This window comes from Nothoprocta perdicaria, unplaced genomic scaffold (genome assembly GCF_003342845.1).
Source record: "Nothoprocta perdicaria isolate Ctin4 unplaced genomic scaffold, notPer1 scaffold_272, whole genome shotgun sequence".
NCBI lineage: Eukaryota > Metazoa > Chordata > Aves > Tinamiformes > Tinamidae > Nothoprocta > Nothoprocta perdicaria.
This window is the reverse complement of record NW_020455502.1, coordinates 738465-756115: the sequence shown is the minus strand read 5'-3', so window position 1 is coordinate 756115 and position 17651 is coordinate 738465. Positions and strand designations below refer to the sequence as shown.

The 17651-nt window shown below is 39.3% G+C and overlaps 1 protein-coding gene across 2 annotated transcripts in view; it reads right to left on the bottom strand.

The window, feature by feature from the left end:
- Positions 1–17651, bottom strand: part of SYT1 (synaptotagmin 1) — a 334456-nt gene that overhangs the window by 78334 nt on the left and 238471 nt on the right. For both annotated transcript variants that reach the window (XM_026040975.1, XM_026040974.1), the window contains exons 4-5: positions 15702–15886; positions 1806–1928 (exon numbers count right to left, since the gene is read on the bottom strand). In XM_026040975.1, the coding sequence (XP_025896760.1) occupies positions 1806–1928; positions 15702–15886 (308 nt within the window). The remainder of the gene's footprint in view (positions 1–1805; positions 1929–15701; positions 15887–17651) is intronic.

Sequence of the window (17651 nt, the reverse complement as noted above, 5' to 3'; positions counted from 1 at the left end):
AGAGAGTACTTCGGCCAGCTTGCCTCCATTTATAACTCTGTGCAACATACTGAACAATAACTGAATTTCTGGTTTGTATTTTCATGCCACCATGCTATACTAACCTAACAGAATCTCCTGTTTTACTCTTTTATATTATCTATCCCCAAACTCCAGAGTGCAAGCCAGTTTAGGGCAACAAAATAAAATAAGAATTCACAACTCGAAGAATTTATTTCCTTAATTAAATATTACACATTTCTACAGAGTTGTTGCTCTCCCATTCTATTTCCTTTTGCATAGTTCTCAAAATCAACATGACATTTCCTTTAATGAAATTCACACAGAAAGCTTATTTTTATATGCTAAGGAAACTAAAATCCATTTGTCAGAACACATTTGCAGCTTTTCCTTTCCCCCTTTAGTTCTTCTGCTTTTGAAGGATCTAACATTTCACACCAATTTCAAGGGGGATCAGTGTGACTCATCACATGGACAGGAAAAAGGATTTTGCTGAAGATTTTGCTTTGGGAGTTGAGGAAAAGCTGCTTTAACCATAGGTTCTTGAAAGGCTTCTGAATTCTTTTTGTCTCTTGGTTTGACAAACAAGCATGGGTAGTTAGTAGACAGTTGAAAATATGGGGAAATGCTATGTACTGTGCCAGATCATGGCTGTCTGCAAATACACTACTGCTAASGTAGAAAATTTTCTTAATTTCCCTTTCTGTTCTTTGCCTTGCACCAAATGAGTGTACTGCATTCCACGAGCAACATCAAATGAAGGCTCTGAATTCATACTGTGGAAATAAATCACATCAAGAAGTCTGTTCAGAAACAGAGTAGGAATTAAGAGGGACTTAGTTTGGTAGTCATTTCCTTCCTTAAATAGAGAAGAATGATGTGTTTTGGCTGACATTGTTGATWTGTGTTTTCAATTTCACAGGAAGACATGCAGTATAAGTAAGGAAGATGTTTCACTTTCGTCCAAAGTGAAGAACGAGTTTTAATGAGTCTATAAACTGCAGTAATTGCTGAAGGTGGCCTCAACCATGGCAAGAGGCCATGGAGTGGGGTAATCCAGGATGTGACCAGACTTTTTAAGTGGGTTGATTCCATGTTTACAACACTTTAGAGCACCTAAAGCTAGGGAAGTTTGCCAGAGTTTGGTCTTATCCATGTAACATCTCAGCTTCAGAAAGGTACAGAGGAGAACCAGTCCTTGACTAGAGACTCTTTCTGTTCTGTTTGTTGGGAGATAAGTCTTTTTATTTGGTCTCTAGTTTCAAACTAAACATCTGTTGGCTGATAGACGTGTTTTTATGGTGAGCAACAGAATCTGATGCAGCAGGTTAATGAGGCAAAGGGGGCCCTTGATACAGTGACAGGAAGCTACTCCCAGCAGCCTTTTGACCTTGCTAAAAAACCTACGATGAATCACTTCACTTCTGTGTTCTTCTCTTATTCCCCATCTTTTCTTTGCTTACATTTTAACTGCCTAAGGGCAGATGCTRTCTTTTACCATCTGTATGTAGACTACCTAGTATAATGTGGCTTGACATTTATTGGTGACACTTTAATATAAATTATTAATAGTAGTTATATAAAATCATGTAATCAATTTTGATTATAGGTATAATGTAGTCTCAGAATGCACTAAATATCAATTTAGTAGTAATTCTGTCATGAACCATCACAAACCTTCAGTTTTACTTTAACTCACTACTCAGTGCAAAGCATTTCAGAATTATTTACTGCATCTCAATGGCTTACAACACTCTCCCCTTGCCCACACATAAATGAAATGGCATAGACTTTATGTTTCAAACCTGGTTATTCTGGAAGTCATAATCCAAAGAATATTGGATTTTCCCTAGTTTCTCCACTTCTTTGGGTTCTTCTTTCTCTTCCCCATCAGTCAGTCCAGTCTCAGCGTCATCATCCTTAAGAGCCTATGAAGAGGGAAGACAATACCAATAAAAAGGCTAGCTCTTAAGCACCAGTTCCAAATAGACACTGCCCTCAGATCTATTGTAAAGCCAGTAAAAGCAAGCATGACAGCAGAAATCCATATATGCAGTTTATTTATACTATTTCGGTTGCTCAATAAAACTTCAGAACCAGCAAGCAAGCAATGGAAGTAGGAAGAAAGCCTCTTGGAATATTGCAAGCAACAACTGTTATAAACCTGAAAGTAGAAGGAAAATATCAACTTGATATGAAAAAATTCTTCCGGACTCACACTGTCTCTTAAAGAGGCACAAGGAGGCAAACATGCTATTAAATAAGCAAAGTCACATCATTCAACTTACAAATATCTTGGCAATGTCAAACCTAGCTGTGCATGCTGTGAATCATTTGCAACTGGCAACATGTTTCTGTAGGATTATTATGATAAAGACAATGTGCTGTGGATGAGTTCCTCCTACAATCATATGCCAAACATTTTTATGTTTATTTAGAATGAATATGGAAGCAAAGTTATCACCATGCCATTCGCAAATGCATGTTTCTCCTTTTCCCTCCCTCGCAAGACCCATTTCCTTTTTTATTCATTCTCACTATAAAGCTAGGCTGAACCAAATTGATTGAAAACTGATTTTAGTTTGCTTAGAAAGAAACACAGAAGTGAAGAAATATAAAATTGCTTGTAGTTTTGTCTATTACTTGAAACTTGCTACTTTTAAAGGACCCAGTAGTTATATTAGATTCTATGCACAACTAAAATACTAAGTGATATCATCATTCTTTTTTTTTGCTGTACCAGAAAGCAGAAGTGTTTGCACTGTGAAAATGGCAATTTGTACAATTATTACAATTATTAGACCATATGAACAATAACTGTGTAGTTCTTATTCATCCAGATTCTTACTTGAGTACAAACTGAAAAATGGTCCAAAGTGATGAGGTAAAGAGAAAAAAAAAAAAAAAAAAAAAAAAAAAAAAAAAAAAAAAAAAAAAAAAAAAAAAAAAAAAAAAAAAAAAAAAAATTGGAAAATGTGAAAATAAATTTTAAAGAGTGAAAACAAAGAATCAATACTGAGCATTTATCTAGACTGATTATCTGCCTATTACAGAAGGCGATATATGGTTATCTGTAAGAGCCTTATCTGGATGAAAATGGTCTCAGAATGAAGCTTCTGCCTACACAGACAGATTATTAACTGCAAGCATAAGATTTGTTCTGTCTTGTTTTGTTTTTCTTCCTTCACAGTGTTGGATGGTCTGAAGAAAGCTACAGCAGTTAGAAATAACAGGTTGCAGCTACAGCTATGTATCTGAGGAGAGAGGCTGGAACAGAGTGGAAACTTAGTCTAGCCCAGCTTCAGCCATGGTTAATGCTAGTTGGTGAAAGGAAGTAAGAAAAGCGCTAGCAGTCTCACTGAGCCATGAAGACTGTAGGACTTTGCAACAGCGTGGGCAYGGTAAGAGGCAAGATTGATTCCTGAAGAAGAAAACGTTGTTTTTCAGGAGCCAGTTCTAAACTCCAAAGGTCAGACCCAAAATTGCACAGAATTAAGCAATTATTTTTCTACTTTTGAAATAAACTAGAACTTCAGCTGGCACGGCTCAGTTGAAATCAATGGAAAAACATTGATTTACGCAAGCTGAGAAGTGGGGTTAGCGTTAAATATGTGAGTGTTAGTGAATGATGGACTCTTTATCAGGAAAATAAATTACAGTGTATGCAAATGAGATCGGAGAGGAAGGTTTATAGTGGATGAGAATCACCTGTGGTGATTCTGAGCCAAATCATTTCTATTTGGAAGTGCTAAACTGCCTGTAATGAAAGTCATTTTGAGATATTTTAATTGCCGAGCTGCTAGTGAAATCCCTGGCCATAGCAAAACAACACTTCTATTAAGAGAGAAACAAACACGGCACTTCAGAACTGACAGGCTCTAAGGCAGGAGTGAACTGGACTGGAGCAAAGCCAGCCCAAGGCTCAGTCCTTGCAGGACCATGCAGGGGCTTTCRGGTGATGCAGTGAGATGATCATAGCAGACTCCCTCCTTTCACTGGTAATAAAAATAAGTTTTAAGACTCTCTGATCACGAAAAATTATGAAGATGTGACTCAGTGCAACTGAGGCAACCACATCTGTCTCAGTCTGGAGACACTAGGAAGCAATAAGTCACAGTTGGACATTAACTCTGAGAGACACTGCTCTGAATCATGTCAGTATTGCCCCAGGAGTGGACTTCACTGTAGAAGAGTGATTAACAGCACCTGTATAGTTATCCAGACAGAYAGATCCTAGTTGCTGGGATAAGTCCTGGCCTCTCTGCTGCTACATCTAGTGTTGTCATGGGATTTTTTTGAGGGGGACTACTCTACACTCAGTCCTCAGGGATAAAAGGGACCTGCCTCTCTGACAATGCAAAGAGAACCATCAACGCTATTTTCTATGTGTAAGGTATTTGTAAGCTATGCATTGAGAAAATAGTTACGTCTCTGTGCTCTCTTTAGAAAAAATATATGTTCTTCTGCATAGCTGAACAATATGGGAGATGCCAGAGTTATGGGCAACCGAATGTGAAGGAGCCCTTCCCATATGGCTCTAGAAAATAGTATGAGAAGCAGAGCAAACAACACGCTTCTTGTACAGGAGTTTTCAAATGCAGGTAAGAATACACCAAAGGACTGGGAAGCTCTTCACCAGAGGTTATGGCAGGCCTGTCAGAAGGTGAAAGCTATTTCCCAGGAGAGAGAAAACATTTCACATTACTCACATTGGCAGAAGAGCTATGTGATTTTTTTTGACCTTGACTCAGAAATACTGAAGAACTATGAAACACTAAGAACGAGACAGAGTGTTCTGATTTTGCCAGGGTCATGGAGCCAGGGAAGGGAGGAAATGACAAATGATTATCTCTAAAGCAGTCTGTACATAATAGTTCTTATCTTTTAAGAGAGGAATTTGCTTTCAAACTAGGAGCCAATGCTTTAGGAGTCAAAGGAAGCACAGAAGTTTCTCATGTTTGATGCAGCTGCTGTGTTTCAAAGAGGAAGAAGAATTAGACTGCTTCAAAGTACTTGAAACACCCCGTAGGGATTTTCATTTTGTATTGAGATTCTCCAAAAGATCAATATTTAATGGAATAGTACTGCAAACCTCAATTTATAGCACACTGTATCACACTATATTGGATCTTACTGTTGGATTGCTACAATCAATTAAAACAAGCAGCTATATTTTCTTGGATTTGGAGACAATAGAGTATTTTTAATTACAAACCAGCTTTCTCCTCAAGCCCCTCCAACTGACATGATTGTGATCAGAAAGACTGTACTTAGATTCAGAGGAATATAAGGCTTTCCTTTYCTAGTATTTCTTTTAATCTCATGACATTTTTAATGCCTTCTCTGTGAAATATGCAGCATGGAAACACATTATTACATAGTGCCTGAGAGCCTGAGAGCGGATTTATTTTTTTCTAATTTGGGTTGACTATGAAATTCACTCAAGTGATTTCTTTGTCTGCAGAACATATGCAGAAATGTGTATGCAGAAGAGCAGCAGAACTGCCMTATCTTCTTAAACGTGTATAAGTGTCTGAGAAATGTACACTGATATGTAAGCAGGTATAAAAACATAGAAAAAAAGTGCTAATCCAACACAACCAGGTGATACATTCATATCTAATGAAATCAGAAAGTAAAAAAAGTTAAGCTGTGTCAAGTACCTCAGCAGAGCCACACAACAGACAATATCTGCTTTATTACAGCTTGAAGGCAAATGAATCTTTTTTAGCAATGTATTGTTTGATCCACATTTGAAGGAGCTCTGTAACTAGTTCTAGCCGAGGGTGCAGACCTGAACCTACATATGCCATTAGGATTTTCTTTCTGTGCCATGCTTAGTCAACTGTTTTAAAGCACAGTAGATGTACTGTGCAGGGCTTTTTCCTACAAAAAATAGGGCTAAATTAGAGCAATTCAAAATACAGAGTCTCAATCTGATCGTTCTTTCTTCATTTCTATAACATAATTAAGGGTAGTTTTACAGCCTCTTGTTTTCTTCTGGGCTGTTAAGAGAAAATACTTCATTTTCATATTTTGTAGAGTCATATTTTGAACCAGAAAGAAAGAAAGAAAGAGAAAAAAAAAAAAAAGGACTAAAGAAGAAAAGGAAACAGGCTGGAGCAGGTTTTCAACTTTTTCACTGTTCCACTCCACAAGGCTACAAAAGCCACTTTGCAATAGTGGCTGCTTTTCTGCCGGTTCCTCCCAGTTCAGCTCCACCACAGAAGTCCTGCACCGTATAACCAGGTTTACACTAATACTATTGAGGCATAAGGAAGATTCCATGGATTCAAAAATCTTTATGAATATTTTTATTTAATGCTTCCTCTAATTTCTTATAGAAATCAGGAGGGTCTGCAAGGGACTTAGCACAGTTGGTCTTTTATTTGTTTCTAGATTCTACAAGTGTGCAAAGTGAAAAAGAGAAAGCAAAATGATATGAGGTTCAAATGTCAAAATTTGAGTCAAGGGACTGTTTCACCCAATGTAAAGCAACACAGAGGCCACAAGTGAGTCACCAACATGACAGAAAGGTTCATGAAGGAAGACTCTGCTCTTCAATTCTGCTCTCTTATCTTTGTGTTGCATTTGTTAATGTCCCATTCATTCCTAAATATTTTTATTTTGGACACAGAGTCATATGCAAAGAATCACAAAATCCTTAAGGTTGGAAGGGACCTTTAGAAATCATCCAGTTCAACCCCTCTGCACATGCAAGGCCACCTAGAGCATGTGGCASAGGGTTAAGTCCAAGTCGGTTTTGAAGACCTCCAGAGAAGGAGACTCCACAACCTCTCTGGGCAGCCTGTTCCAGATCTGTCACCCTTACTCTTAAGAAATTTTTCCTTAAGTTCCTGAGGAAATTTTGGTGCTTCAGTTTGTGGCCRTTCCCTCTAGTCCTATCACTGTCCACCACTGAAAAGAGGTCGATCCCCTCCTCCTCACTGCCTCCCTTGAGGTATTTATAGACACTGATCAGGTCCTCCCTCAGCCTTCTCTTCTCCAGGCTGAACAKGCCCAGCTCTCTCAGCCTTTGCTCACAGGGCAGATGTTCCAGGCCTCTGATCATCCTCGTAGCCCTGYGCTGGACTCTCTCCAGCAGCTCCACATCCCTCTTGTCCTGGGGAGCCCAGAACTGGACACAGTACTCCAGATGTGGCCTCACCAGGGCTGAGTAGAGGGGGACAATCACCTCTCTCGACCTGCTGGAGACGCTCTTCTTAATGCACGCCAAGATCCCATTGGCCTTCTTGGCCACCAGGGCACACTGCTGTCTCATGGTCAATTTGTCGTTCACCATGACACCCAGGTCCCTCTTTGCGGGGCTGCTCTCCAGCAGGTCCACCCCTAATCTGTACTGGTGTCCAGGGTTATTCYKCCYCAAGTGCAGGATCCTGCACTTGCCTTTGCTGAACTTCATGAAGTTTCTCACTGCCCAGTCGTCCAGTCTGTCCAGGTCCCTCTGGATGCCGGTGCAGCCCTCAGGGCTATCAGCTYCTCCTCCMAGTTTGGTATCATCAGCAAACTTGCTGAGGGGCCACTGCATCCTTTCATCCAGGTCACTGATGAATAAKTTGAACAGGGCTGGACTGAGGACTGACCCCTGGGGAACACCGCTAACTACAGGGCTCAAAGAAATATTGCTAATGACAGAACTTTTAGGACTATTTCCCTTCATGGAAGGGGTGACCTATGATTTCACTTTTAAGGAAACAGTTACCAATAAACAAGAGTAAGACACCTTAGGCAGGAGAAATACCGCACTGCCGGCAGCCTGTAAGTTTATGTGCAGCACAGTGCACGTTGTGGTCTGAATTTCACCTAAGTCTATCCCATCAGTCATTCTTTTTGTTCACACAGTGAAGGAGATATTTTTTTAATGTGTGAATGATGCCCAGTCCTCAGGCTGGTGCAATGTCTGCTGAGTTGAACAGAAGGAAACAATATTATTCTGTAGCGGGAATGCACTGTGCCATGTCCAACAATGAATTTAGCACAAAAGCAATTTTTCCTCCTATTGATGTCCACGCTTAGGAAYGGCTGTATTTCCACTAATGGTGGTGCATCCCTTATCCATTTCTTTCACATTCAAGAACAACACAATTTTGACCTGGCCAATTCTTATCGCCGGGGGACAAGAAAAACCTTTAAAAATTCCTGTCTGCTTCCCCGGAAAAGCCTGYTCTTCTTGCAATTGTAAAACATTGTCTATCAGAGTCCCTCAGAAGGAAAGGCAAAAATTTCATTCTTTCAGCATCTGCCTTCTCTCCATGAATTAATTTAAGGAACATGTTGTGCCTGGGTTTCCAGGGGTTGAGCCAAGCTTTGGTCACTGTGAAATCCACTTTGCCRTTAGTGCCGCAGGACTGTTGGCCTCGCACACCGGCAGCGGCCCACGCCGGGGCACGGAATGAGCACGGCCCTGCTGTGTCCAGCTCACGATGCCTTGCCATTACTGCCTTGCTTGTTATCCAGGTTTTAAATGGTCTGCTGAATCATTCAAAAGGCTCTATTCCTTTAGGAGAGCTGTCACACAGGACACAGGTTATAGAATTCTGCTTAGGAGCTCTTGGGATGGTTTGCGTACTGAAATACTGGCTTCTTCTGGTGTAATTTAGCAAATGCTGGAGGGGGTTTAATGTAAAATACAGAGAAGTATATTCAAGTTGGAGCTGTTAAGTCAGACATTTTTCTTGCAGTTAGCCTTTTTTTTCTGAAAAAAAAGATGTGGACAGCCTCAACCTGAGGGCTTAGTTTGGAGGCTCATGCTGCGGGCCGGGGCTCTGCTCTGGATGCTGGGCCCATGTGCAYGAACAGAAAGCTCTTGCTCTTGCAAGCGCACTTGCAAGCTCTACCTCCATCCCCACCTGGTCGTGGCTGGCGGTGTTGAGCACCAGGCTGTGTGTTTGCTTTTGCAATGGTAAGCATCTGAGCACTGAATTTATTTCCATTTGACAAATTCRTCGTACTAAATCATTAGGGCTGCTATCTGTTTAGTGGTGAAAATTAACCTAAATATAGCCAGACATGATTTATGGAGTGCCCAGCTGATATACAGAGAAAAAAGCTGGCAAAGATTTGTCCTTTGCCTTAGTTGTTCTGAAAATACGTAAGATCATCATTTGAGCACCCTCGAAACAGGACTTCATCATTATCTGGTTTTCTCATGCTTGAAAACAATTTTGCTATTCATACTTATCATCGATCATTTTGTTTGCAGTGAATAAATGCCTTTACTTAAGAAATAAACATTTAAATATTCCCCATAGGGTTAGCTCATTGATAGGACCTGCTGTTCCTGTTGTAGGTACTCATATCCACTAACTTAGGTACTTAATGTAAATTTAGCTTCCTGTATAATTAGTGGATACAGGTAAATGCCTTGGGAGAATGATTCGGATTGCTCAATTTGAAGAATAATTGTGTATTGCTAATGCAATTCCTAAACATCACTCCCTATCTGCAGACTCTGGTCTTGAAAAAGGAGTTCAAAATCTGCTCTGTTAAGCAAGAGAAGACAAGAAGGAAAAATCCTTAACTATGGAATTTTCCAATGGCTAGACCTGCAGTACAGAAAGCAAGACATGCAAGGAAATGAGTAAGGCCTGTATCTTCAAATAATCCTTGAAATAAAATAGGTTACATTAAATATATGTAATAAAGTAATTTCAAATTTTTCATTAAGTCTTCTGCATCCCACACAGTTGGTGTCTGTGACAGGAGAAAATGCAGGATGACTGATCAAGCCATTTTTTCCCCTACAATGACCTGCTTGCATTATTTTTGACTAACTGACTACTCTCTAATGGCTCTGCAGCACATACTGTCTTTTGGAGTATGAATTAGGATGGCTCACTGCATTATGGATAAGCCATGGCCAATATAAGCTTCAGCATCAGCTAGAGGATGCCAACAAATGGAGAACAGTGCGCTGAGACGGGCGGCTCCATGGAAAAAACACACGACTCTCTGGGGATTCACTCGTGAAAATAAACAAGCAAGCAAAGAAAAAGTGCAGAAGAAAGGACCAGTGCCAGCAAGGGAATTCCTCTCCTCCAGATAGATACTATCTGATTATAACTGGCAATAAAATCATTTGATCCTTCAAGAGAAATCCAGGCTCTATGAAAGTCTGTGCATTTTACTGACTTGATATTGGCTAGGATCATGCTCATGCTTTACAGGTCAGCACACAGTACTTTGAAATATTTCTGAGGGTATGTAACAACAGAAAGCTTTTTTCCTTTAGTATTTTGTTTTAGCTCAAGAGCWAAAATCCAAAGATGAAATAGTCCAAGGAAAGTGTTATATGTTGAAGATTTTTTGGATGCAATTGCATCTCCCTATACCGAATAACTGCATAATGCCCAAATATTTCACAGATCTTAACATGAACATTAATCAGACTATTCTGATGAGGGTGGCATTATTATCCAAATGTACAAGGAATTTCCTTCTATGTAGAAGGAAAACAAACATACAGAGAAGTCAGATGACTGACTGAAGGCCACAACAAGACAGCAGCAGAGCTAAGAATACACTCCATACACTCCAGGGGATACTCCATATGCTGACCCCAAATCTCCCCTTTCACCTAACAGACRCATTCTCTGTAAAACCAAAATCTTTCACTAGTGACTGTGTTTTGACCTGATGCCATGAGAAGTGACTGAGATATTAAATCTCCTTCTCCACAAATGTGTTGTGACCTAACAAAAGGTTCAGACCACCACAGCAATTATTCTCCAAGCAAAAGGGCTAAAATTCAGTAATTTTTCAGTGCCACTGTTCATGACTTAAATGATTAAGTCTCTTCCTTTTCATAGCCTACAGGCTGAGCTTAAGCAAGAATTTTTCTGTACCAATACATTAAACTCAGACCCAATAAATCAGCAGCTCTTACGGTATCTCTAGAGCTGGGCACTCTGTGTCCTTTTTTTTTCTGAAGGAAAAAAAATGTAGGAGACATTTAGAGGCATGGCAGAGAGTAGGAAAACTATAAAGATGAAAACTGTGATGAGAAGGTGTTCTAAAAGTGCTCTTGCTCGTCTTCACTCAGGTACTCCAAMACAATTCTGGAGTAGGACTATTTAAAACGGTTTGGTAAGGAGCATACTTTGATTAAGAATATAACTTGTGCACACCTTGCATGATGATGAGATGATGACAGAGCCCACAGCAAGTTTCATGAGGTACCAATCATTTTAGTGATGGTAAGAAAAAGACACTAAAAATGCATAATGATTTAGCCTACCTTTGCTATAGTGGCATTTATATAAAAAGGAAATAAAACTCACCAGTTATTTTTATGTGCCTATTGATTTTCAACTTGAGCTTTCTAGTACAGTTTGATGGAATAAGTTTTAAGTATAGAGAAAAAGGACAGACACAGTTTTTCTAAGACCTCTTCTTGTACCCCTCACCCCCCTCAAAGAAAATACAATCAATTTAGTTCAGCCTCTTGATGTGTGTGTCAAAGCTAGGTATAAATCTCAGCTGAGGAGCCAGAGCTGTCAGAACACTATATKTGTCCGAGCTTTAGACTAGGTGCGTCCAAATAGCAAGATAAACCTACCGCAAGTGACAATCCAGAACAGTCATGAGACACAACATAGACAAGGAGGACATAGAAGGAAGAAATAAAAATTAAAACATCCACACACAAACATTAGTAAAAACCATGGAGAAATGACCTTTTCATCACAGTACGTTCTTATAATGATTTGCATCCTGTAACAAACACCTCCTCCCACTGGCCTTTGCACAGCCGTGCTCTCTACTTGAACAAGCACCAATTGCCTGCAGTGTAGAAGAGTTTCAAGAGTGAAAATTTCAGATTTATGCAATGCTACTCCCTTTCCAGTTCAGTGAGGTGCTCAGGGAGCTGGGATCCTGCAAGATGCCAAGTGCCTCTTGGCTGCTATTACGTGCTCTCAGCTAACGGCAGCAGGTGATCAGCACTGGCAGGTTCAGCCCTAACAGCGACTAAAGTAAGTTTTTTTGGTTTATTTTTTGGACAACATTTCAGATCTTTTGTACTGCACTGTGCCCTTTACAAGGGCATGAGATTTCCACCTTATTTTTCAACTACACTTATTTTTTTAACATAAAAACTGTCTTCTTTAAATAGCGTTCTTCCCTTTACTATTTTGTGTGACAGCACTAAAGTGATTCACTTCTCATTACTGAACTATTTTATGTTTAGCATTGCATAAATCAGGATTAAGAATCAATATCAGTCATGCTGACAAAAAGTGAAAGTCAGGCAAGATTTCTGAAATTAGGAATTAAATCAGTAAAAGGGCTATTGAATGCCAAAAGCTTAGAATTATACACTATCAGACTGACTGCTAGCTATGAATTTAATAGGCTAATTYAAGCTGCCTCTCTTTGAAAACCCAGACAGTGGAGAGGAAGCCAGGTTGGAGAGTTTGTGATGTATCCATTCACTTGTTAAAAATAAGACATTTACATCAACTATTTTTGATGTAAAAATTTTATCATCTTTACTGTCTTTAAATGGTTAAAATTAATTTCACCATCTTTAGCATCTTTAGATTTAATTATGCAGAACTAAAACATATTGATTACATTCTAAAATATTTGGACAAAATACTTTAAAATAACTACACAGATTATTTTGAAGCGAATCTTCAAATAACTACATAATCTGTAAAATAGATCAAAGTACAGAGAAAAGATTAATGATTCTGTTTTTTTTTAAAACCAATTTTCCCCTTAAAGAGAAAAATATTAAATTATTAAAAGAGAAAAATATTAAACTATTAATTTTGTGACATAATTTTACCTTCATAATGTTTTTGTTCCTAGAATCCTTGGTCATTTATCCAGGTACCAACAAATATAATTAAAAACACTTAATTGTATATTGTAAATAYAACAATGATCTTACATGATATGGAACAAACTCTACATAAATATCAGTCAACAAATTGCGTATTTTCTGTCCCACAACAAAGTGTTGCACTTGTTATCATTAGTATCATTGGTAGAACATAACAAACATCACAAGATATTTTCCACAGATATAATTACAGTTCTTTGAAATTACTTTTCCTCCAATGGCAGGAATTTGGCTAACAGGAATCCAAGGTACCCCGGCAATTGATCTGATTTTCCATGTATGGCTGAGGGGAAATATCTCACAATTATTTAATATTAATAACCTAGAAAAAGGTCTATAAATCAAATGTACAGAATCCATGAATGCTAAATCAAGGTGCTTAAAGAAAACAGATTTGCTTCACATTCATCATATGGAGAAAACAAAATTAGTATAATTTTTTTTTCAAGCAAAGAAGACTTGATATTTCTACTCTAGTGTTTTCTAAGCTCACACTCATTGATCTTAACTCTGGAATTCACATTCCAGACTTACAAGTGTGTCTCTGATACAGTGATTTAATGCACAGGCCAGATTCAATTCAGCTGTGAATTTGTCTTGTGGAGGACTTGGTGTCCTGCAGCTTGCACTCCAGCACATCAGAGTTGCTCATGAAACGTCGTCCCTGATGGTGGAGCCAAGACTGAAGTCCAGCACCAAGGTGCTCCACTTGTCCACAGACACAAGGTTCTCCAGCCGTTTGCTTTCCTTGCCAGGATGGTTAGTGGTGATACAGCAGTCTGGGATGGCTGCAGAGAAATCTGCTTTGCATTGCCTACTAGCTGTAGAAACACAATGGGTGCCTAGGCCAGGCAACTGGTGTGAGCTTTGTTAGCTGTAAGCATGCGGAGTGTACATACAGTCTGAGATCCAAAGTGGAACCTCACTCTTTCCCTCAGGACTCAGATGATGATACTATACTATGGTCACTATAAAATATCAATGTAAAATTAAATGTTAAGTTAACTGACGTCCAATGCATCAACATCTCCAGAGTGGCTTCTGCAATTAAGTGACATTAACAGCAACAAAACACCAGCATCTACAGTGATTTTCTCTTTCTGGTGAAAAACAACAAAAGCTGTCTCTTTGGCCATTATTTGAAACTGGAAGTAGCTCTGTGCCTTTAAAGCTTATCCATTATTTTCCTTTATGGATTAGAACTCTACTCTCTGCTTTTAAGCTCTACTCAGAGGCTGTCCTAGGCTGATTTGGACTGTCTGATAGGCAATAAGAGAGCTGATCCACTGCTGTACAGTGGTATCCCACCACTTCTAGACTGCTCCGTGAATCCCTTCATTACCTTGCTCTAGGGTTTTTATCTTGGATGCTGCTCCTCACCAGCTCTCCCTAGTCCTTGCATTCCCAGCTTTGGTCGGTGCTTCTAATTAACCTGCCTTCAGCCCACATTTCTGCACATACTAGATCCCACTTTGTGGAAGGAACTGCTTATTCCTTACCAGGTTTCATCTTCTCTCTTCAATTAGGACTGCTCTGATTCAGCCTTACCATGGATTTTGGAAGTACAAAATTGAGCATACAATATCTTTAAATTACCATCTCCCACTGAAAGGCTTTTTCAAAGCAGTAGTTCAAGTTTCCCCATTATTTCTATCTTAAAATACAGCTGTCTTCTTAGCCTAGGAAATCTGGCCATGCAGTAAATACAGCCAGCTTCACATTTATTTCCCTATTCTTCTACTTAGTCTCAACAATTTGCCATATGAATTTGTAGCACCCTAATCATCAGATAAGAGGACAACTGGAAGAAGCTTTATTTTCTTCCAAGAACATGTTAATTAATTCATAGAATCACAGAATCACAGGATGGTTAAGGTTGGAAGGGACCTCTACAGATCATCTAGTCCAACCCCTGCTCCAGCAGGGACACCCAGAGCACGGGGCACAGGGCGGCATCCAGGTGGGTTGGGAAGATCTCCAGAGAAGGAGACTCCAYAGCCTCCCTGGGCAGCCTGTGCCAGGGCTCTGTCACCCTCACAGGGAAGAAGTTCCTCCTCACGTGGAGATGGAACTGCCTGTGTTGCAGTTTGCACCCTCCTACTAATTCTGTAGTCCTGAGAATTAAGTCCTCCAACCTTTTACTCTTCTGACAGACAGGTTTTTCTGCCACTGTGAAAAAGATGCTGCTCAGAAGACACAATGCAAATCTTTTTCCTCCAAGTTATTCAGCTGACTTGCTGCTAAAAGTATGTTCTGTTATCTTCAGCCTCCTCTTCTCTCCTACAAATATAAATCTCCCATCATCACTTGGCTGAATTCTGCTGTATTCTTTCATTCTTTCTTTTTGGTTGTTTTCTTTGTTTCTTCGATTGCTTTTTTTTTTTTTTTTTTTTTTCCTCTACTACACTATTCTGTTTTCTTCTCTCTCAGCTAAATTTTTGCTCTTGTGGAGAAAAGAGATTTAGACTGCAGAACTACTTGTCTGTCAGGTAAGCTCAGAAATATAAACATATATAAACACCATACTTGGTCCTGAAATAAAAAAGACAGAATAGCTTACAGCTGCACTTTTGGGACAACCAAAATACTCATGCACTTTCCATATGAAACATTACATGTTCATTATTTTTAAGAGGGAAGGGAAATTGGTTGATGGCTTCATCAGTGGTGCCACATCCAAAGGCATCTTTGGTGACACCACCGAGAACGCGCTCCCAATCGTCCCCTCTTCACAGAGCCCCAAGGGAGGCAACAAGTGGACGCATGGCCAGAGACATCAGGCAGAATCCTTCAAATGCAACTTAAAAGTTAAAGAAAAGGAGGGAGACTTTACCTGGTCTTTCATGGTCTTCCCTAAATCTTTAACGTCTTTCATGTTAATAGCATTCTTCCCTCCCTTCTCCTTTCCCTTCTTCTTGTTCTTCTTTTTGAACAAGCATTTCTTACAGAGACAAAAGCAGCAGGTAAGAATTAATAGGACTGCAACTATGGCTATGGCTATTAAGGCCCAAGGTGGCACTGGAAGAGAAAAAGAAACACACAGAGAAAGCAGCAAAATGTTAGTTGGGTTAAATTAAGCAACAAGCATGCTTCTCTTACAACTGAGGCTTTTTCAATGAAAATGTCATGCAGAAATACCTGAGATGCTTTCTAAAATGCCCTGTCATTGTGTGTACATTTCTCCTGGATGAGCATTTGCACACACAACCCCCATTTAACACATCACACGGGCTCTATTTACATGCCCAGTGACAAATATCAAGCTAACTTGCAGCTATTTGGATTAATCAACCAGTTTAAAACAATATACCTGAAATATTTACACTAAATGTGTAAAACACTCAGCACATTTGAGAATTTGCTTGCTTCTTATCTGAATTGTCCCCTGAACCCACCTGGCATTGTGGCAGAATCTGGGAATCTCCTTTCGGCTCACAACCCCAGCAGGCAGTTTTAATGAAGAGCCCTTCTCCTGTGCCCACTGCTGCACTTGGCAGACTTGCACAGTCCTCACTACAGATGCAGGTCAAGGTCACCAGCAAGCACAGAGGACTGTCCAGTCCAAGGGCATTTATGCTATTAGTCATCATGCCCTAACATTAGCACGGTTTTAGTAAATAACTAGACTTTCATCAACATTCCTATAAATAAAGGCTTATGTTCAGTTTATTTATTCAATTCAGGGCTCTGGACATAGCTGAAGTATAAATAAATAATACTATACACTGACTATGATAAGCGCTCTTGCAAAACATCAGGATTTTGGAAAAAAAGGAAGATGACATTTAAATGCAAGTACTTCAGATGAGAATTATCCTCATACAAATCAGCTTTAATGACCACTCCTTCTCCCATTTAACCAAAATACCTGAGAAAACTTTAAATGTTATAAGCTGTCATTCTCTAAAATCTCTAAATGTACTCAGCCTTTCGGGTCTGCAAGATAGTCTCTCAATGCACTACCCCAAGGTCTCTAATACGATACACAGCAAAACTGAAGAGTGAATCAAATCTGACATGTTGACGTCAGTGAATCACAGAAGAGAATGGACAGTATAAATAGAGAAAATTAATTGCTTAAAGGAGCTAAGCAGAGTGTAAAGCACAGTCACAAGAAGTTCCACTAGAAAGCACCACTTCAGGAACAGCATAAAACATCTTACACCTTACCCTAAGTTTAATAGCCATATTTCTACCTTTTATTCAGATGTCCTTGGTGATAGAGACAAAAATAATCAATAATTTCTGTAACACTTACTGTGCCTCCAAATGTTCATTTAATGCAGCTGCTCTATGAGAGGAGCAGCACCATATGTAGAACAAATGAGAACTGATTACTAAACAAATGAATGCTAAAAGATAAACAGTGAATAGATTAACAGCTGTTTAAGGGATGTATTTTATGAAGTCATCAACAACAATTCTGCAGTTAAAATTGTATTTAGATCTGCGCTTATCACAACTTACTTTCTATTTCATGCATTAATGACTTAACATTATCCTCAAATCTGGTGTGGTAACACTTCATGGGTTCTGCTAAAAAGTATTATATTTTCGTCAAGGAACCAGTGCCTTTCACTGTTGTGTGCTCTTTCCAAATTCCATACTTCACTTACATGTGCTAGACACAGCCTTTCAAATTGCACTTAAATAATGCTGTGCTTTCCATTTGAAGCTAATTTAGAGGAATTTTGTCCATATGAAATGAATGATGACCCTAAATGCACCTGCTCTTGGTTTGCTGCCTTGGCAGTGGGGCTCTAAAACTCCAGGGGGTCAAGGG